General features: G+C 38.7%; 1 protein-coding gene and 1 pseudogene across 1 annotated transcript; both read right to left on the bottom strand.

The window, feature by feature from the left end:
* LOC109124827 (membrane-associated protein VIPP1, chloroplastic-like) lies at positions 465-4220 on the bottom strand. Its single transcript, XM_010456874.2, has 11 exons — positions 4005-4220; positions 3675-3784; positions 3456-3566; positions 3265-3329; positions 3097-3178; positions 2757-2831; positions 2281-2351; positions 2105-2187; positions 1418-1482; positions 1082-1156; positions 465-678 (listed from the first exon to the last, which is right to left on the bottom strand). The coding sequence occupies exons 1-11, from the start codon at positions 4129-4131 to the stop codon at positions 562-564; spliced, it is 981 nt and encodes a 326-aa protein (XP_010455176.1). The 5' UTR covers positions 4132-4220; the 3' UTR covers positions 465-561.
* Positions 6509-18073, bottom strand: part of LOC104738263 — a 22682-nt pseudogene continuing 11117 nt past the window's right edge.

Here is an 18073-nt window from a genome sequence, read left to right on the forward strand (position 1 = left end):
TGCCACACATTTCTAGCAACCAAGCGAATCACACAACGTAGAATTCAAGTTTATAGCAATCAATCTCACACACATGCCTCACTAACTCTTCCTTTTCATGTTGTGCACCACCCACTTCTCAACTATGGCTCCAAGTCCATCGTTAGTCAACCAGCCTACTGCTGGATGGCCTATCGACCATGTCCGAACCCTCACGCCCGCTTTGCCATGCACTCACATGCGACAGAAATTTAAGGGAGATGAAGAGCAGATGAAGGAGAAGTGAAGACAATTTTTTTTATCGCTGGCCACTGTCGCTGCGACCCTCTCCCGAACAGGGCCTTAATCATTCCAAGTTGAGGTTCAATAATTAATACAAAAGTACCATATCAGTGGTGTAGAAGAAAAAATAGCGTACGAAACCGATGGATTTTGATGAAAATACCAACTTAACCAAACTATAAATGGGGCTTAAGATTGCTGGATATTTACCGACACATGCTTTTGGTGTCTTCTACAAGACACAAGATAGTTTACAGATAGAACGTCACCCAATAACAACAACCCGGAAACAGCCGATGCCTAAAAGTCGTTAGCTTTCCTTCGTAGTTCGTTTAAATCATTCTCGATCTCCGAGTCCTTGAAAGGGTATCTTGTGCTAGCTGAGACGGTGCTTCTCCCTGCAGGGAGCTCTCCTTTCTGCATCATATCATATAAACAGATGATAACTATGAGACTTATGTATTTACAAACTCTTAACTTAAGTGAAGTAGAACGTCAGTAACAAAGTAGGATATAGTCAGAAGGATGTTAGTAACAAAGTAGAATATAGTCAAATATGAAATAAAAGAGTATGGTAAACATGGAAGTAATTAGGGGAGTCAGAGTTGTTGTTTTCTCTTTTCAGTTTACTCGACGAGAAACCAAATCTCTCTTTTCAGTTTTCAGTATCATAGTTCACTGGTACACTGGAACCATCCAAACTTGCCGACTGCGTCTTTCCATATAGTAATTTGGATTGTGATAGCTTGTGAACCCGATTTTCTAGAGAGTCATGGAGTTATAGACTAACGAACGAATAAGACATCAACGTGTTACAAACCTTTGAGCTTCCGGACAACTCTTTCTTCAAGTTTGCGAGATCATCATCCACAGATGAACTCTCAAGCATTTGAAACTGCAAGTCACAAAGAAGAACAAGTTAATGTCAAGTTGGTTGTATATATTGAAGTTTCTCTGCTACCACAAAAAGCTTAGCTCAAATAAAACAAATCAAACATTAAGTAAATGAGATTGGGCTATCCTGTGATAAAAAAATATTACATAAAGCAGTAAACTTAACCTAGTCAATGCAAGATTTTAACTCTGAAACCAGTATAAAAGAGAGAGATTCTTCTCCTTATAGAAATACTAAGACAAGAGACAGAAAACTACCAACCTTCCCCTCGAGTTCATCAGTTCCAATCTGAGTAAGTGCATCTGCTTCAGACTCCATAGCCATCACTGTCAAGCACTTTCTAAATTTTAGCCTCTACCGGAATAGCCATACACTAAAAGAAGACGTGGAGTATTTTTACAATACAAAAATTCTAACTGCAGAATTCTGATACCAGTAACTTAGAAATTTACCGAAAAGGAATAAAGGGAATATTCCTGCAGGACTAACATAAATCAACCCCATTTTGAAAAAGTTAAAAGTTCATGGTCACCAGAACTTAACCAAATTGCTAGAAATAGCAAAAACAAAACTTATCCAAGGATTCCACTAAGTTTATCCTTTCCTTTGACGTCGCATTGCCCACATTATATTAGTACTCCACTGTTTTGCATCAGCTAACTACAACACTAATTCCAGACCCACATTTCCCAGAATCTGAAGCACTAAACATCCCCTAGGTATCATCAAGTAATCTAATCTAGCTCACAGAGAGAAAGTAACACGTCTTTGGCAGAAGTAAACTTTCTAGTGTACTTACTTTCAAAGATTGAATGGGTACTTTTATATTATCCTCCTAACTCTAGTCAAAATTTCAAAATCAGAAAAGAATAATGGGCTAATTGCTGTCAGTGATGCATAGACATGTTCCCTAAGTTTTGCTCAATTTGGAGGATTACAAGATTGTACCTTTCTCCTCCATTTTTTCAAAAGCTGAAAGAGCACCGCTTGTATTTACTGTCCCTATCATCTCTTGCACTTTCGTTGCAGTCCTAGCAGTAATATAGAAAACAAAAGAGTTGGGACAATATATAAATTAAGAAGAACAAGCTTCCCATTAAGGATAATAAGGAACCGATACAAACTTGGCAGTTCGAGCACGTGCAAGGAGCGTATCTTTCTTTGCTTTTGCCTCTTGTATCTTGCTCTCCAAGAGCTGCAATAAAAAAGGGACAACAACAAAGATTTTACAGAACTCAGTTTTCTAAGAATTAAACTTCGTCCGAAGCAATTTCAGCTACGGAGAAGGAGGCATTCTGAAAATGAATATAAGAATCTGAATCATCTTCTACATAATGTCCATACAGAAGTTTCTTAGTCACTCTATAAAGGTGAAGAGAGATACTTATCATATGAACTTTAGACGGAGGTATCATAAGTCAACTATCGTCCCTATATCTAAGCCATTCTAACGTAATTGTTGTATGAAGAAAATCATGTATATATGATTGTTTGTTTTGTTGAGTAATGCATTGACGAGAAATTCATTTAGTTATAGCCCTAAAGAATCCTACAGTTTACAGTTAGTATAAGTATATGGATAAAAATGGTGATAACTAACCCTTGTATTCGAAACAAGATTGTCGACAACACCTTTCTGTTGATCTAGTTGAGTTTTCAGAGCACTAGCGTTGTCCTGTTAAGAACAAAAAGTGAACAAATAAATAACTTCAAAACCAAAATTTCTAAGACAATAGAATTGCTGTATACCTAGATATCTAAATTTTTACTTTTTACTTTCACCACCTCAGCACTAAACTTTTCAGAAAACCTAGAGATTAGCATCAAAGGGCTCGAAGCGTCAAACTGTTAGGTCCCAAGATTCTCTTTCATATGTTGGAGTAAGGACACTTAAGAAACTGAAAACCGGAAAACAAAAAGAAAGGATTGATATAACCTACAGCAAAAGACTTTCGACGTTTAAGGGCTTCACGTGCAAGATCCTCATCTCCTTTTGCAAGAGCAAGTTGTGCCCTTTTGTACCTATTTAAGCATGTAACATGTAAGAATAATCAACTAAATCAAAAATTTCAGTAAGAAAGCAAGGCTCCATGCTAAAACAAACATACCAATCATCAGAAGATTGCTGTGCAGCTTTATATTTGTTCTGCAACTTCTTTTGTGATGCTAAAACCTTAAGACATGTTGATGATACACAAGTTAGCAAATCTCCAAAATTATGAGCTCTCAGAAGCCGAAGAAGAAAAAACATCACAAGGGGACATGTATAAAGGATGTTCAAGAGTAAGAAGAAGTGTACCTGTGCAGTGGCTTGACGCATCTTAGTCAAATCACTATTCATTTCAATGACAGTTTGCTCCAGGATTTTCTCCGGGTCTTCGAAGGAGCTAATGAGTGCATTTGCATATGACTTCGCTTATTTTAATGAAAAGAAATAATGAACTTCAATGCATTAAAATATATAGAAAAGAAGCACACTCGACAGTCAGATATAGAATCTCAGTAACGTTATAAGTACCTTGACCACTCTAGAAAATCGTTCAAAAAGATTCATCGTAGCACCATGACTGTTGCACTTGAGTCTATCTGCACAAGCTAATCTCAGCTCGTTCGCTCTCAGCCCTCCACCTTGTATATAAGAACAGTAATCCTTTTTGAGTTTAAACAATGAGAATTTCAGTCCAACAACATAACTACAATACCCAATTTCACTGGGGTTCACAGTATTTTTTTTATTCTTCTAGAAATCTGCACAATTATCATCCGAGCAATTCAAAGAATGAGCAAGCCTAATCAAAGGACGAGAAAGCAAAACCCTGTAGCGAATGAGACAAGGCTATGGAGTTACCGAAGAAGGATGGTCTGAGGGGTAAAACCCTGAGGGAACAAGGGCGATTAGAAGTTGAAGGGGAAGAAGAAGCAGTAGGACGGAGAGGAGGGAATAATCCGGCAACTGGTGAAGCTTTGAGAGCCATTTCAATGGGCGATTTCGTCTCTTCTCCTTCTCTCTCGGCTTCGCTTTTTGGGCTGATTTTGGAGGATGTCCCGTTTGTGGTCTCGGATGTGTTCTCGTTTTTCTTCTTTCATAAATCGTCGTCGTTTTAGGTAAATGGGTCTTTTGCTATGCCTTTCTTTTTTCCCCTCGCCAACTGAATTTTATTGATAAAATTTTACAAGTCCAACAAGCCAGCCCAATTACAAGCTTACACAGAAGCCCAAGCAGGCAATGAGCCAAATTTTGAGTTTATTATTATTATTATTACTAGGCAAGGAGCCAAATTTTGAGTTTATTATTATTATTACTAGAGAACTTAAGTAAAGCAAAAGAGATAAAAAAAAAAGTCCCAAACTTTCCGTTAATCGTCCCTTTCCTTATTGTTGCAGAAGAGTGAATATAACAAATCTATATTACAATCCACGGTTAACCGTCCATTTTCTATCCTTACATAGGGTTTCAAGACAAATCCATCGGCAATACTTACAATCCACGGTTCTTACGACCTACATATCATGTGGTTACACTTACATATTATTCTTTTTTTTTTCTTTTTTGAACAAACACTTACATATCATTCCTACGAAATTGATTTCTTCACCAAAAGCCAATACTAATATATATAGGCAATACTACAAACTAATTAATAACGGAGATCCCAAAAAAGGTTCAAACCAAAAATATCAAATGCATATAATATACAAAACAAAATAAAGATGGATCAACGATGATTAACCGTGAAGAATATGTAATTTCGATGTAGTAACAAAGAGAATTGGAGCAGATAAAAAAAACAAAGATTTTTTAAAGGGGTAATTAGAATTACAGAGCCGTGTGAGAAATCAAAAGGTGGCCGGACAAAAAAAAAATTCTTAATTGGAAATTCCCTAATTTTAGAATCAACGATGATAATTAGAGATGAAGAATATGAAAATTCTCAGAAAGAACATAGACAATTAGAGCAAATAACATTTTGAGATGTAACAAATAAAACACGATTTTGTTTTAAGAAAAAAAATCAAAACTGGTTAGGTTTTGAGGACGTCAGAACGACAAGGGGTGAATAGTAAACCTTAACTACGAAGGGGTGTGACTTGTTAGAAGCAAAAGCTTCTATCTCACAAAGAACAAAACAAGCGTACTTGTTGCTCTGTTTTATCTTCTATAAAACAGAGTATTAGAGAAATTTGTGATTTTATTAATAAACTGAAAAAAACTGAGTTTTACAATGACGAGACTATGTGTTTAAATACTTATACACAAACAAGAGAAAGAGTTGTGTCTTTCTAAATCAAACGTTGTAACTGTTACAATCGTCAAGATGCTTAGAAGCATCGTTTAATACAAACACAACTTATAACTTGATAATGAAGATAACTAAACTCAATTATATCCAACATGACTTGTGAGAAGAAAGCATCTCAAGCAAAACCGATTGCGCGTCGATAGTGAAATCTACGACGTGGTTGTGGCAAAGGAGTCAATTGAGAAGAAAGCCAATTATATAAATCAGAAAATGAAGAGGCATCATTTAAGGGTGGTGAGAATTGAGGATAGAAAAGAGGCGATGCTTGACATAAGACATAAACAAAACGTTGCGATTGAAAGACACATCTTTTGGTTTCATGAAACCACAGCCCTTAGATTAAGAAAAAGCCTTACCTCAATCGTTGGATTATAAAGATGACATCAGCATTCCCTAAAAAATAGGTTTGCTATTATATATAGATTATTATTACAAGTTTAAAGTAGCTTCTCATCGGTCATAAAGTACAATAGGTATATATAAAAAAGTAGAGAAACCCTAAATGGCTACAAGACAAAATAGAGAGGCGGTTCGGTCAACTCGACCATGTGCTCGGTCGAGTGCATAGTCGAGTCAGGTCTTCTTATACTCCTTTCAGTCGGTCGAGTCCCTCTCCGCACACGGTTTAGTGTCTGGTCGAGTGTGGTGGTCGACTGGACTTCTGGACCTTGATTCTCTTTTGTGGTGGTCAAGCATACTATTTGAAACTATTCACCCTATGTTTTTCAACAGGTTCAAATTCGATTTCGTAATAACTAACATCTCTTAGTATGTGAAAATACCTCATTTACGTTCACAAAGGTACAGTCACCGTCATCTTCAAGAAATAAAAACTGATTCAGTTCAGCCGAAAAAATGATGGGAGCTCAAGTTTGTTGGAAGCCTCTTGTCCTTGTTGCTGCTGAATGCGCACACCAATTTTCAGACACACAATATCACAACAAGCACTTCATGTTTATGTATATAGATCATTGAAAAAATGGGGTGACGAAGACATATATATACCTTGTTCTTCACCTCGCTTTAAAAACATCAGCTTGGAGAACACTTTTCAATTCATGTCATTGTTGAACAGATAGTTCATGAAGTCGTCATCAACCAAATCCTATATAAGAAAAAAAAAAATTAAATAACCAAAAAAAAAAGTTGAAAGACTCATAAACTTCAAACAATATACAAATAGTTTCTTTTAATTTTTGTCGAAGTTATCTCGTTTACCTGCGGATCCAAAAACGACCAATCGCTAATATCTGGATTAATATCTTGTTCCTAATAAGTCGAGTCCAGGTTGTAGAACAGATTTAAACAATCAGTTCTTTTATATTAAGTATGATCATAGTTACATGGAAATAGTTTAATTAGAATGATATAATTAGAGGGACTTGATTCTGATTAGGGTTCGTGTTGAAACTTGGAGGAATCATCTCCGGAGCAGCAACAGTGTGATTCGTCGCTGGAGCAGCAAAAGTGTTGGCGATTTCTCCATTATAATGACCATAATTCACAACTAAGTCATATATAAGTGACCAGTAAGCCATACTATTTGAAAGTATTCACCATATGATAGCTAACATATCTTAATATGTGAAATACCTCATTTACGTTCACAAAGGTACAGTCACCGTCGTCTTCAAGAGATAAAAACTGATTTAGTTCAGCCGAAAAAAATGATGGGAGCTCAAATTTGTTGGAAGGCTCTTGTCCTTGTTGCTGCTGAATGTGCACACCAATTTTCAAACACACAATATCACAACAAGCATTTCATGTTTATGTATATAGATCATTGAAAAAATGGGGTGATGAAGACATAGATATACCTTGTTGTGATCGAATTAAAAGTTGTCGATGTTGTAAGGAAGCTCATTAGTCTTGCCGAGATCACTGTGCACATTGAGATTCTCCAGTTGAGGAAGTTCAAGATTTGGCTGTGTAGATCGAAAAAATTAAGGAAATTACATTAATTTATGATTTTGATTATCTTATTTTTCTTATATTATGTTAATAACTAATTTTAACACTTTTTTCGGCATCACTAATTTTAAGTTTTTAACACATTAAACCTTCTTATACTTTAATGAGTTAATCACTTTTCTGTGTAAATTTCTTTTTACTATATGATTATAAAAAATAATAATTGCAATTAAATTGAAATATTTTCCTTATTAATTGCATATATTTTCCTATTGAAATTAGTAATTTAATATAAATCTTTCGTATTAGAATTAGTGATATAATAGATTACTTTTGGTTTTATATAAATTTTAAAAATATTAATTCTAATCCTTTTATTTTTAGGATTTTTTTAAATATTCCTAAGAATTATTAAATGAAATTTCTTTTCACAAATGTCTAAATATAATTGATATACTTGACACATGTCACGACTATATGAATTACTAATTTTCAAAACTAAGGTTTATATAATAAGATATCTACCCCGTTTAAAATCATTGTAATATTTCATCTTTAGAACATGTAATCGTATGTAGCACAAACACATGACAACTAGCTATAACGCGAATAGAAATATATAGTATTTTTATTAAATTTTTATTTGGTAAAAGTATTATTATTATTCCATATTAAAAAGTTCTTAATAACCAACCCTAGCTTGCTACGAAGACATAATATTCCAACATGCCTTAGAAATATATTACATGTATTACTTCTACGATTTTTTTATAACATATATATTTGTTTAGAAACCTACTAGACAGTTATCGCCGGTTTTGTTTCTTCACCTCGCTTTGAAAACATCAGCTTGGAGAACACTTTTCAATTCATATCACTGTTGAACAGAGAGTTCATGAAGTCGTCATCAACTAAATCATATATAAGAAAAAAAATTAATTCACCAAAAAAAAAGATTCTAGACTCATAAACTTCAAATAATAGACAAATAGTTTCTTTTAATTTTTGTCGAAGTTATCTCGTTTACCTGCGGATCTAAAAACGAACAATCGCTAATATCTGGATTAGCAGCTTGTTCCTAATAAGTCGAGTCCAGGTTGTTGAACAGATTTAAACAATCAGTTCGTTTATATTAAGTATGATCATAGTTACATGGAAATAGTTTAATTAGAATGATATAATTAGAGGTGCCTGATTCTAATTAGGGTTCATGTTGAAACTTGGAGGAATCATCTCCGGAGCAGCAAAAGTGTGATTCGTCGCAGGAGCAACAAAAGTGTTGGCGATTTCTCCATTATAATGACCATAATTCACAACGAAGTCATATATAAGTGACCAGTAAGCCATACTATTTGAAATTATTTACCATATGATTTTCAACAGGTTCAAATTCGATTTCGTAATAGCTAACATCTTTTAATATGTGAAATACCTCATTTACGTTCCCAAAGGTACAGTCACCATCGTCTTCAAGAGATAAAAACTGATTCAGTTCAGCCAAAAAAACTGATGGGAGCTCAAATTTTGTAACATCCGCGAACCAAAATCCCGGTGTAGGGATTGCATCGGTCGATGCCAGGTTGATTTTGTGCGTGCGAGTTTATGTTAAACGCTGCGTTTTGGGGAAAGGAAAACCCTTAACTTGAGTTTTTGTCTCATTAGTTGTGTTTAGCCGCTTTTGAGAGAAAGGAATAGAGAGAAAAGGTTCCCTAAGTGTTCTTGGTGATTTTTTGGAGTTTGAGGTTGTTCTTGTAGAGATCTATAGCTGGGATAGTTGTAGGAGCGACCTAGGAGCGTTTTCTTCCTGTGTTTGGGTCAGATTTCTTCTGTGGCAAAGGTAAGTGCATGAACATGGCTTATCTAATCTGGAGATTTCTCTGATCTGCTTGTTGTGTGTTGTTAGGCTTGTTAGAACGTTATTTGGGACATTGGGAATCTTTCTTGTGGCTTGGGATCGAGTTTTTGTGGTTGTAGGAACGAAGATCCTGCGAGAAGCTTCGAGGAAAATCAATGGTCGGCATATACATCGGTCTTTGCACTTTGTGCGTCGGTCGATGCAAGTGCGAGAACGGCGCGTGAAACCTTAGGGTTTTCGTGCTATGCCGAGCATGCATCGGTCGATGAAATGGGAGTATCGGTCGATGCAAGTGACCCTTGCATCGGTCGATCCAAACCATGCATCGGTCGACGCAACCCCCAACTGGTGTCGGTCGATGCATGCATGGTGTCGGTCGATGCAGAGTCCTGGTTTGTTATTGTTGATTGTTGGTTGATGGTTAGAGATGTCTCTATTGCTTGTGTGTATAGCCTAGTAGATGGGAGGATTTCGTTACTGAGTGTTTATAAAATACTTATGCATTGCAATTTGTGTTTGTGGTGCAGGTAAAGGCCAAGTGTGATCGTGGAATCAAGGCAATGAAGAGGAAGATGTTCTAGGGACTCGATTGGATGTTGTCTGGCATTGCTAGGTTGCTAGAGTTGGGTCATTAGAAACATTGCTAGGTTGCTGGTTCTATGTTTCCTGTTGGTTGATCATTGGATATTGTGTTATGTTATATTTATTGGTATTTGATATTCCGCTATTGGTTGTGATTGTGGTTAGGTGGCTAGTGGGTATGGTACCATTAGTTGTAGTTTATGATTATTATTATTTATTATTTATTATTCAGGTTGGTATCAGAGCCCTCACGGTTCTAAGTTTGGGTTCACTAGGTTTCTGTTGTGATGTTTGGGATTGCATGTCTTCATTGATTATGTGAGTTAGTCAATTGTGTGCGGCATGGAGTCCTAGAACATCCTCTTCGAGCCTACATTGTGATTCCATAGTGAGTTTATGTTTTTGTGCTATTATAATTGTGTGCTTAGCCTTCTGTTTTTGGTAATGCAGATGGTTAGAAAGGATGCTGTTGCTGGTCATGGTCATGGTCGTGGACGCGGATGTGGTCGTGGATGCGGACGTAGTTGTGGTAGGGGCAGAGTCCCAGCGGTTAGAGAGACTGTTGACCAGAGTGTGACAGTAGAGGGTGTCGGCGAGTCGCAGGGTGTCCAGGGGGATTCCATGAATGTGGCTGGAGGGGGCGGTGTTGATGCTCCAGTAGCCGATGATGTTAGGGCCCCAGGTGTGGGAGTCCTAGTGGGTGGAGTCCCTGGTGTCGACCTTGCGGGTTTGCTGACACAGTTGTTAGCGCGGTTACCGGCTGTAGTACCGGCTCAGGCACCAATAGTATCGCCTGTGGCGGCAGAGGTCCAGCAGCCAGTGGCTGCGGATGTAGGGGTTCATTCTCATTATGTCAGCATGCTGAGGGAGATGATCCGTATTGGTATCGAGCGATTCTCGGGAGGTATTGATCCTACTGTTGCAGATGCGTGGAGGACGAGTGTGGAACGTAACTTCCATACTCTGAGATGTCCTGAGGAGTTTTGGGTGGACATTGGGGTCCACCATTTGACTGGAGATGCTCAGTTGTGGTGGAGTGGTGTGGCTGCCAGGAGAGTGCTAAGGGAGATGACTTGGGCTGACTTCGTCTTGGAGTTCAACCGCAAGTATTTCCCTAGAGAGGCACAAGATAGGTTGGAGGTGCAGTTCCTTCAGCTAGCTTAGGGGATTCGGTCAGTGCGGGAGCTTGACTTGGAGTTCAGTCGACTTCTGAGGTATGGGAGTCGGGATATTGAGTCTGAGGAGGCTCATATCCGGAGGTTTTTGAGCGCCCTACGTGATGATTTGAGGGTTCACTGTAGAGGGTGGAGTTATCCAACGCGTGTAGAGCTGGTTGAGACTGCAGCTGGGATCGAGGAGGATATTCAGGCACAGTCAGTGGAGACTAGCCCAACAGTTCAGCCTAGCAAGGCTCAGCACCAGGGAGGTTCTAGCAAAGGCAGCAAGCCTGCGCAGGGAACCAAGAGGAGATGGGAGGCTATTCAGAGGTCGGGTGGTCCGAGTTGCTTCGGGTGTGGGGCAAGGATCACAAGATCGCTAGCTGTCCCAAGAAGAGTACTCCGACGGCAGCAGCATGTATGCTATCATTGCAGGGAGCCATGGCACATTAGGCCCTTGTGTCCCAAGTTGCAGCCGGTAGCAGTGGCAGCATTGCAGCAGGTGGCACGGATTGAGCAGGCGCCACGAGTTTACACGACTGTAGAGACTGGTGGAACCAGTGCCGGAGCGATCACATGTATACTTTCTGGACCTTTGTCTTTGTGAATTCTTAGTAAGTTCAGATTTTATGTTGTCCTGTGATAAGGTGTTAGGTTCTCAACACATGAGGTTTGTGTAGGGACCTTGTTGGTGAGCTACTCATAGCTTCATTACCCCGAAGTGAGCAGAGAGTGCATATATCATGGGAGATCTCGGAGAGCGTGCAGGAGTTGTCAGAGTTGCTGGAGGCAAGTTTCTGAGAGTTATTGGTCGAGCGAGGGGTATCGGTATTCAGATCGCGGGAGAGTCTTGGCATGCGGATTTGCTTATCAGCACAGTGGAACTGTATGATGTTATCTTGGGGATGAACTTGTTGCATCGGCATATGGTTCATCTGGATTGTCATCTGGGTAGAGTGGAGTTTGAGCGCTCAGGAGGGAAGTTGGTCTTTCATTGGATTAGACCGACTTCGGGGAGTCTCGTGATCTCGGCCATTCTGGCTGGGAAGATGATCGAGAAGGGCCGTGAGGATTATTTTGTTACTATATTTATGTCGGAGTCAGTGGGGAAGTCTACGGTTAGCGGTATTCAGGTTTTGGAGGAGTTTGAGGACGTGTTCCAGTCATTGCAGGGATTACCACCTTCTCAGTCTGATCCTTTAACGATTGAACTGGAACCAGGGACAACATCATTATCCAAGGTTCCTTACAGGATGGCTCCAACAGAGATGGCAGAGCTAAAGAAGCAGCTAGAGGATTTGTTGGACAAGGGATTCATCCGTCCTAGTGTATCACCGTGGGGAGCGCCGATTTTATTCGTTAAGAAGAAGGATGGGAGTTTCCGCTTGTGTATTGACTATAGCCTATAGGGGTCTCAATCAGGTCACTATGAAGAAGAAGTACCCTCTTCTGAGGATCGATGAGTTGTTGAATCAGTTGAGAGGTGCTACTTGGTTCTCCAAGATAGATATGGTGTCGGGTTATCATCAGATCCCGATAGATGAGGCAGATGTAAGGAATACTGCTTTCAGGACGAGGTATGGGCATTTTGAGTTTGTGGTGATGTCGTTTGGGTTGACTAACGCACCAGCAGCGTTTATGAGATTGATGAACCGCGTGTTTCAGGAGTTTCTGGACGTGTTTGTCATCATTTTCATCGACGACATCCTGGTTTATTCTAAGAGTCATGAGGAGCATGCAGTGCATTTGAGAGCAGGTTTGGAGAAGCTGCGTGAGCAGGAGTTGTTTGCTAAGTTGAGCAAGTGTAGTTTTTGGCAGCGGGATATGGGTTTTTGAAACTGACTTTCTTTGTGGTGTGGTGAATGAATGATGTATGGAATGATGATGTGTGGAATGAATAGAAGTCAGGGTGTTTCAATTCCCCTTATGCAGTTGCAGTATAAGAGGTGTCAATCCTATCTGAGTGATTGTGAACAATTAAGATGTGCATATGAGTCTAAGTCAAGCCAATTGTAAAGATTGTTTGTCACTAACAATCCTAAAATGAGATATGAAATGCAGAAAGTAAAAACAACTAGAACAAGATACTAAATGCAAACAGAACAGACAAATTAAAGCTATAATGAAACTAGAACAGAGATAGACACTATGCTAATGAACTAATGCAAGACAAGTAATGAACAGGAAACTACGTGAATGCAATGGAAATGAAACAGGAATGAAACAAGACAATCACAAATCAAAAACACAAGTTCTGGGGATGAACTCGAGCAGCACTCGACCGAGTGTAGGTCGAGTACGTGGTCGAGCTAGACTTAAACGTGAAAACAGAGCAACACAAGAAAAACAGAGCAATGCTAAAACTAATCAAACAACAAGCAAGCAATGATATTTAGACTAAGATTTCAATAAACAAAGAAGGCCTTGAGGAGGGATTCATGGGCTGAGCTAATCATTGTGGTTATCTAACTTGGTCAACAAATCTCAAGCAAACTTTGAGCTGATCTCTAGACATACTATTCTAAGACATGTTTAATCCACTCTCATGGCAAGAAACAATCAAACCTATGCATTTCTAGACTTGTTCTCACAAAGAAAAGAATCTACACAAGCAGGCATTAAGCAATACATCTCAAACCAAACAAGACTTCTAATCTCTTAGCAAGCCTAATGGTAAGCTCTAGATCTAGCCTTATCTATGCTCCTTAGACATTGGTGTGATGTTAAGATGCTTGAAATCAAACCCTACCTTCTCAGATATAGGATCAGCATTAAGATCATCTAGCCTAGAAGAGATCTACAACAATCAAGCTTGACCAAATCAAACAAACCACAAGATCAACCCAGCCTAACCCATCCTCAAGGTCCTAAACAAACTACTCACAAGAACACATGGTGAAATATGTCAAAAACCCAGAAAATATTGAAACTTGCATCATTAGAAAGATGAAACAGAGATCTACAATATTGATGAAGAAATAAAACTCGAAATCTTAATATTTTGAAAGTTATGAAACAAACAAAATACAAGAATCTAGTCTTTCTTTCTTAAACAAGTACAAAATCTAAAATAAAAGAAAGTGCAAAAGGAATAAAATCTAAAAAAGGTAAAAACTAGGTTTTAGACTCTCTAAAAAGCTGGACTCTTTGGTGGCTGCAGGTACAAGGGCCTTATATAGGAGGTGAGGTGGAAGCCCTAAAAATACAAAAAGTCAAAGTAGTCAACGGCTCGGTCAACTCGACCAGTGCTCGGTCGAGTGGCTGGTCGAGCTGGCTTCTCTCGTGCATTCTCCACTCGGTCGAGTCCTCCTCAGCACACGGTCGAGTGGTGGTCGAGTGGTGCGGTCGAGTTGGACTCCGGACCTTGATTCTACAGCCTTAACTCTCTTGTTTTCTCCTCAGGATTGCTTCACTTCTCCTCAGCATTGCTTCCATGCTCCTTAAGCTCCAAAATCACCTGTTTATGCATGAAAAGATGCAAATGCAATGCAACTATACTCTAATGCATGATTAGTCCTAAAGCTACACAATAATGGCCTAAATGGATAGCAAAAGATGCAAAAGTTGTGAATAAACTAAGGGAAAACAAGGTAAAATATATGAACATCAACACCCCCAAACTTAGTCTTTGCTTGCCCTCAAGCAAATAATCAAGACAAAAGAAGGTAGGTGAGGTTTGAAAGTGGGATCTCAGCTCCTAAAGCTTGCAAATAGACTATCTAGAATCAATGTCCAAGTTACTAGTACTATGATGCAAGTTGAATGAGCTATACTTAAAGACTTTAGACAAGCATATCACAACCTTTACTGATTTGAGCCTTAGATGTCCACATGCATTCAAATCAACCATTTCCTTTAACATTCATTAATCAAGAACATGAATCAATTATATGCAATGCTTAAACTCATTTGGCTTGGCAGTAAAAGGTTTAGAGACAATGATGGTCTCTCTTTAGAGTGGGGTTTATCAATATCAAGGTTCTCTCATAAAAAATGGATTGAGCTTTAGAAGAATGCTAAAGGTAAGAACACTTAGACACATACAAGAACAAAACCTTGTCTACCCAAAGGCACCCAAAGTGTTTATCCTATCAATCTAAACCCAATTGATCCTAGTGCTACCCTTTAACTTCTTCTCTTCTCTTTCACCCTTTTCTCTTTTGATTTTAAAGTCTTAGGAGAGGTTTCTTATTTGATCTTTCTAGTGGAATGGGAGATTCTTACTTATTTGCTATGGTTTTCTTTTCTTCTTATTCTTAAGACATAAAAGCATTTTGCTATACTCTTCTTTTTCTTTCTTTCTTATTTTTTTTTTGAATGAAACCATCTTTAAACAATGTCATACTTCCCATTCTTTCACTAGACTTTGATTTTACTTAAACACATTCCCCTCCTAAAGACTCTAACCTTTTCTTTCTCTTTTCCTCTTTTCTTTTCTTTCTTTTTCAAACAACCAAATCCCAAACCCAACAATGAAATCACCTAGTCCTATCTAGTTTGGAAAATGCAAACTAGAACTACACAAGGCATTATTCTTGTCAGTTCAAACCTAACACTTTCTACCAAGCTCAATCCCAAAATAGGCCTTACACACTCAAGAATAAACATGGCTTGAAAGAAGGGTTGGTTAAGGGTATTGGAAACTGATTTTAATGATTCAATCAGCTACTTGGATCAACAAGAGTGGTAAAAAGGAGAAAGATGATCCAAATATGTATATGGTATCCATGAGTTTAAAGCAATGCACACATTGATATTTAACAGTCAATATTAAGTTCTTATAAGTAGGAAATGGTATCAAATCACAACATGCTTCAATTTAGACCAAATGCAATGCAGGAATTCAAGGCTTGGTTCAATCTTATGCTTCTAACCACTCAACTAGCATCAAAGTACTATTAACTTGGGCATTGATCCTAGTCTAGTGAATTAAACAAGCTAACAAGGCAAAACTCATCATAGATCCCTAATGCAAATATTATACAATCCTACATGAAACATGCTAAACAAGATCCTAATATGCAATGCAAACTACATGAACACTCTTTTTTTTTTATAAAGATTTTTGCAAAAATTTTCAAATTTTTAGGGTTTTTCTATGCCTTAGATGCTATGCAAATACTAACATGATGATGCTAAAAATTTGAAATAAGAACACAAAACACAATATCAAATGCTATCTCAAACCCTCCCCCAAACTTAAATCACACAGTCCTCTGTGTGAAAGAAATTTGTAAGAGGATTCAAGATCAAAAACAAAACACAATATGAAATGCAATGGTATTTACAAGGGAAGGTGATAGTGGTACCTCAAGTATTGGAGAAGAAACTGTCCACATCCTCTTGCATGCTGTCAAAAGTGTAGTTGGGGTCTTGTTGATTTGGAGGAGGAGACTGGGGCAACTCGACTATGGCCATCGACTGGTACTCGGTCGAGTGCCTGGTCGAGTGGGGGGGTCGAGCTGGCTGCCGAGTCTTCTTTTCCTCTTCTATCTGGCCTCCCTTGCTTCCCTGATCATGAAAATACCAAAACAAAAATCAAAATACCAAAAACCTTAAACAATATGTACATGGATACCTTAGGGACTTCCTCCCTAGTGAGCTTGTTTAGAGTCACTAAGCTTGACTTTTGATGCCTGTTCAGGCTTGGTTTGGATTCCAAGGAGGTGATGAAATCCCCCCTGGTTCTATTTGATAACCTTGGTGCTGTTTCTTGATCACTACCTCCTTAACATTTGAGCTTTGCTTCTTCTTAAACTTGAGTCTTGGTCTTGCCTTCTTCAAAGACCTCTTGTTGAGCTGAACTTGAAGATCCTTCACCAGATCAGTCAGCTCTTGAACTGAACCCTTAAGATGTTGAACTGATTCCTCATGAGATGTGACCTTAGCTGTTGAATTCTCTTCTTCTCTCAAAACCCTAAAATCAGCCTTATCTTCAATCTTAAATGGTTGACCTCCAATGGTTGGTAGGTTAGATGGATTTGTAATATCAAAGTCCATGGTCAAACCTTCAGATATGTTCAACCTTATCAGCCCCTCCTTAACATCAATGATTGCTCCTGCTGTGGCAAGGAATGGTCTCCCAAGCAAGATTGGATCCTCTACCTCCTTATCCATCTTTATTATGATGAAATCAGTGGGAATTCTTGCCTTGCCTATCTTGACTAGGAGGCTCTCCAATTTACCAACTACATCTTTGTGTGAACCATCAGCTAGACTTATGTAGAGATTGCTTGGCTTGAATTCAGTGTGTCCAAGCTTTTCTGCTATAGAGTAGGGCATGACACTAACAGATGCTCCAAGATCACACAAGCATTTGTTGAAGTGAAGGTAGCTGATGGAGCAAGGTAGATTGAATGGACCTGGATCTTCAAGTTTTGTTGGTACAATAGCTGTCCCAATCTCTTCTTGATCTCTCCTGTTTTGATTATGAGCTTTCTGCTTGGATATGTCAAGTGACATGCCTTTGTAGAGAGGATATGGGGCATATTGTTCCAAAGCTGGTCCTCTCTCTGCTTCCTTCTCTTCAATGACAACCTCCTGTTGAATGGCCCTCACTTCCTTCTTTTCAATCACAACCTCTTCCTTCAAAGCCATGACTTCTTCCTTCTCAATGACTTTCCCTTGTTGTAAAGCTAACTCCTTCTCTTGTTGCAAAGCCAACTGTTCCCTTTTCTCAATAATTTCTCTGAGTTCTTTCAGCTTTTGTGCTTTGAAACGTCCTGGGAATGGTAGTGGAGGCTTGTAAGCAGGAGGAATGTACTTAACATGTTTGACAGCTTCGGAGTCTCCAGCTCGATCGACCACTCGAGCATGCACTCGGTCGAGTGGCTGCTCGAGTTCTTGGTCGAGTGCAATGTCGACCTCCTTTTGCTTTGCACAAATGTCACTTGGGGCTTTAGTAACTGATGAATTTGTTGATGTTCATATATTTTACCTTGTTTTCCCTGATCGTGAAAATACCAAAACAAAATCAAAATACCAAAAACCTTNATGGTGGTCGAGTGGGTGGTCGAGTCGGTACCTGAAACTCAAGACAGCCAAGCAAAGGAAGATTCGAGTTCAGTAACGTCACAAGTGTTTAAACGAACTTAATCTTAGACTAATAATG

This window comes from Camelina sativa, chromosome 13, assembly GCF_000633955.1.
Source record: "Camelina sativa cultivar DH55 chromosome 13, Cs, whole genome shotgun sequence".
Taxonomy (NCBI): domain Eukaryota; kingdom Viridiplantae; phylum Streptophyta; class Magnoliopsida; order Brassicales; family Brassicaceae; genus Camelina; species Camelina sativa.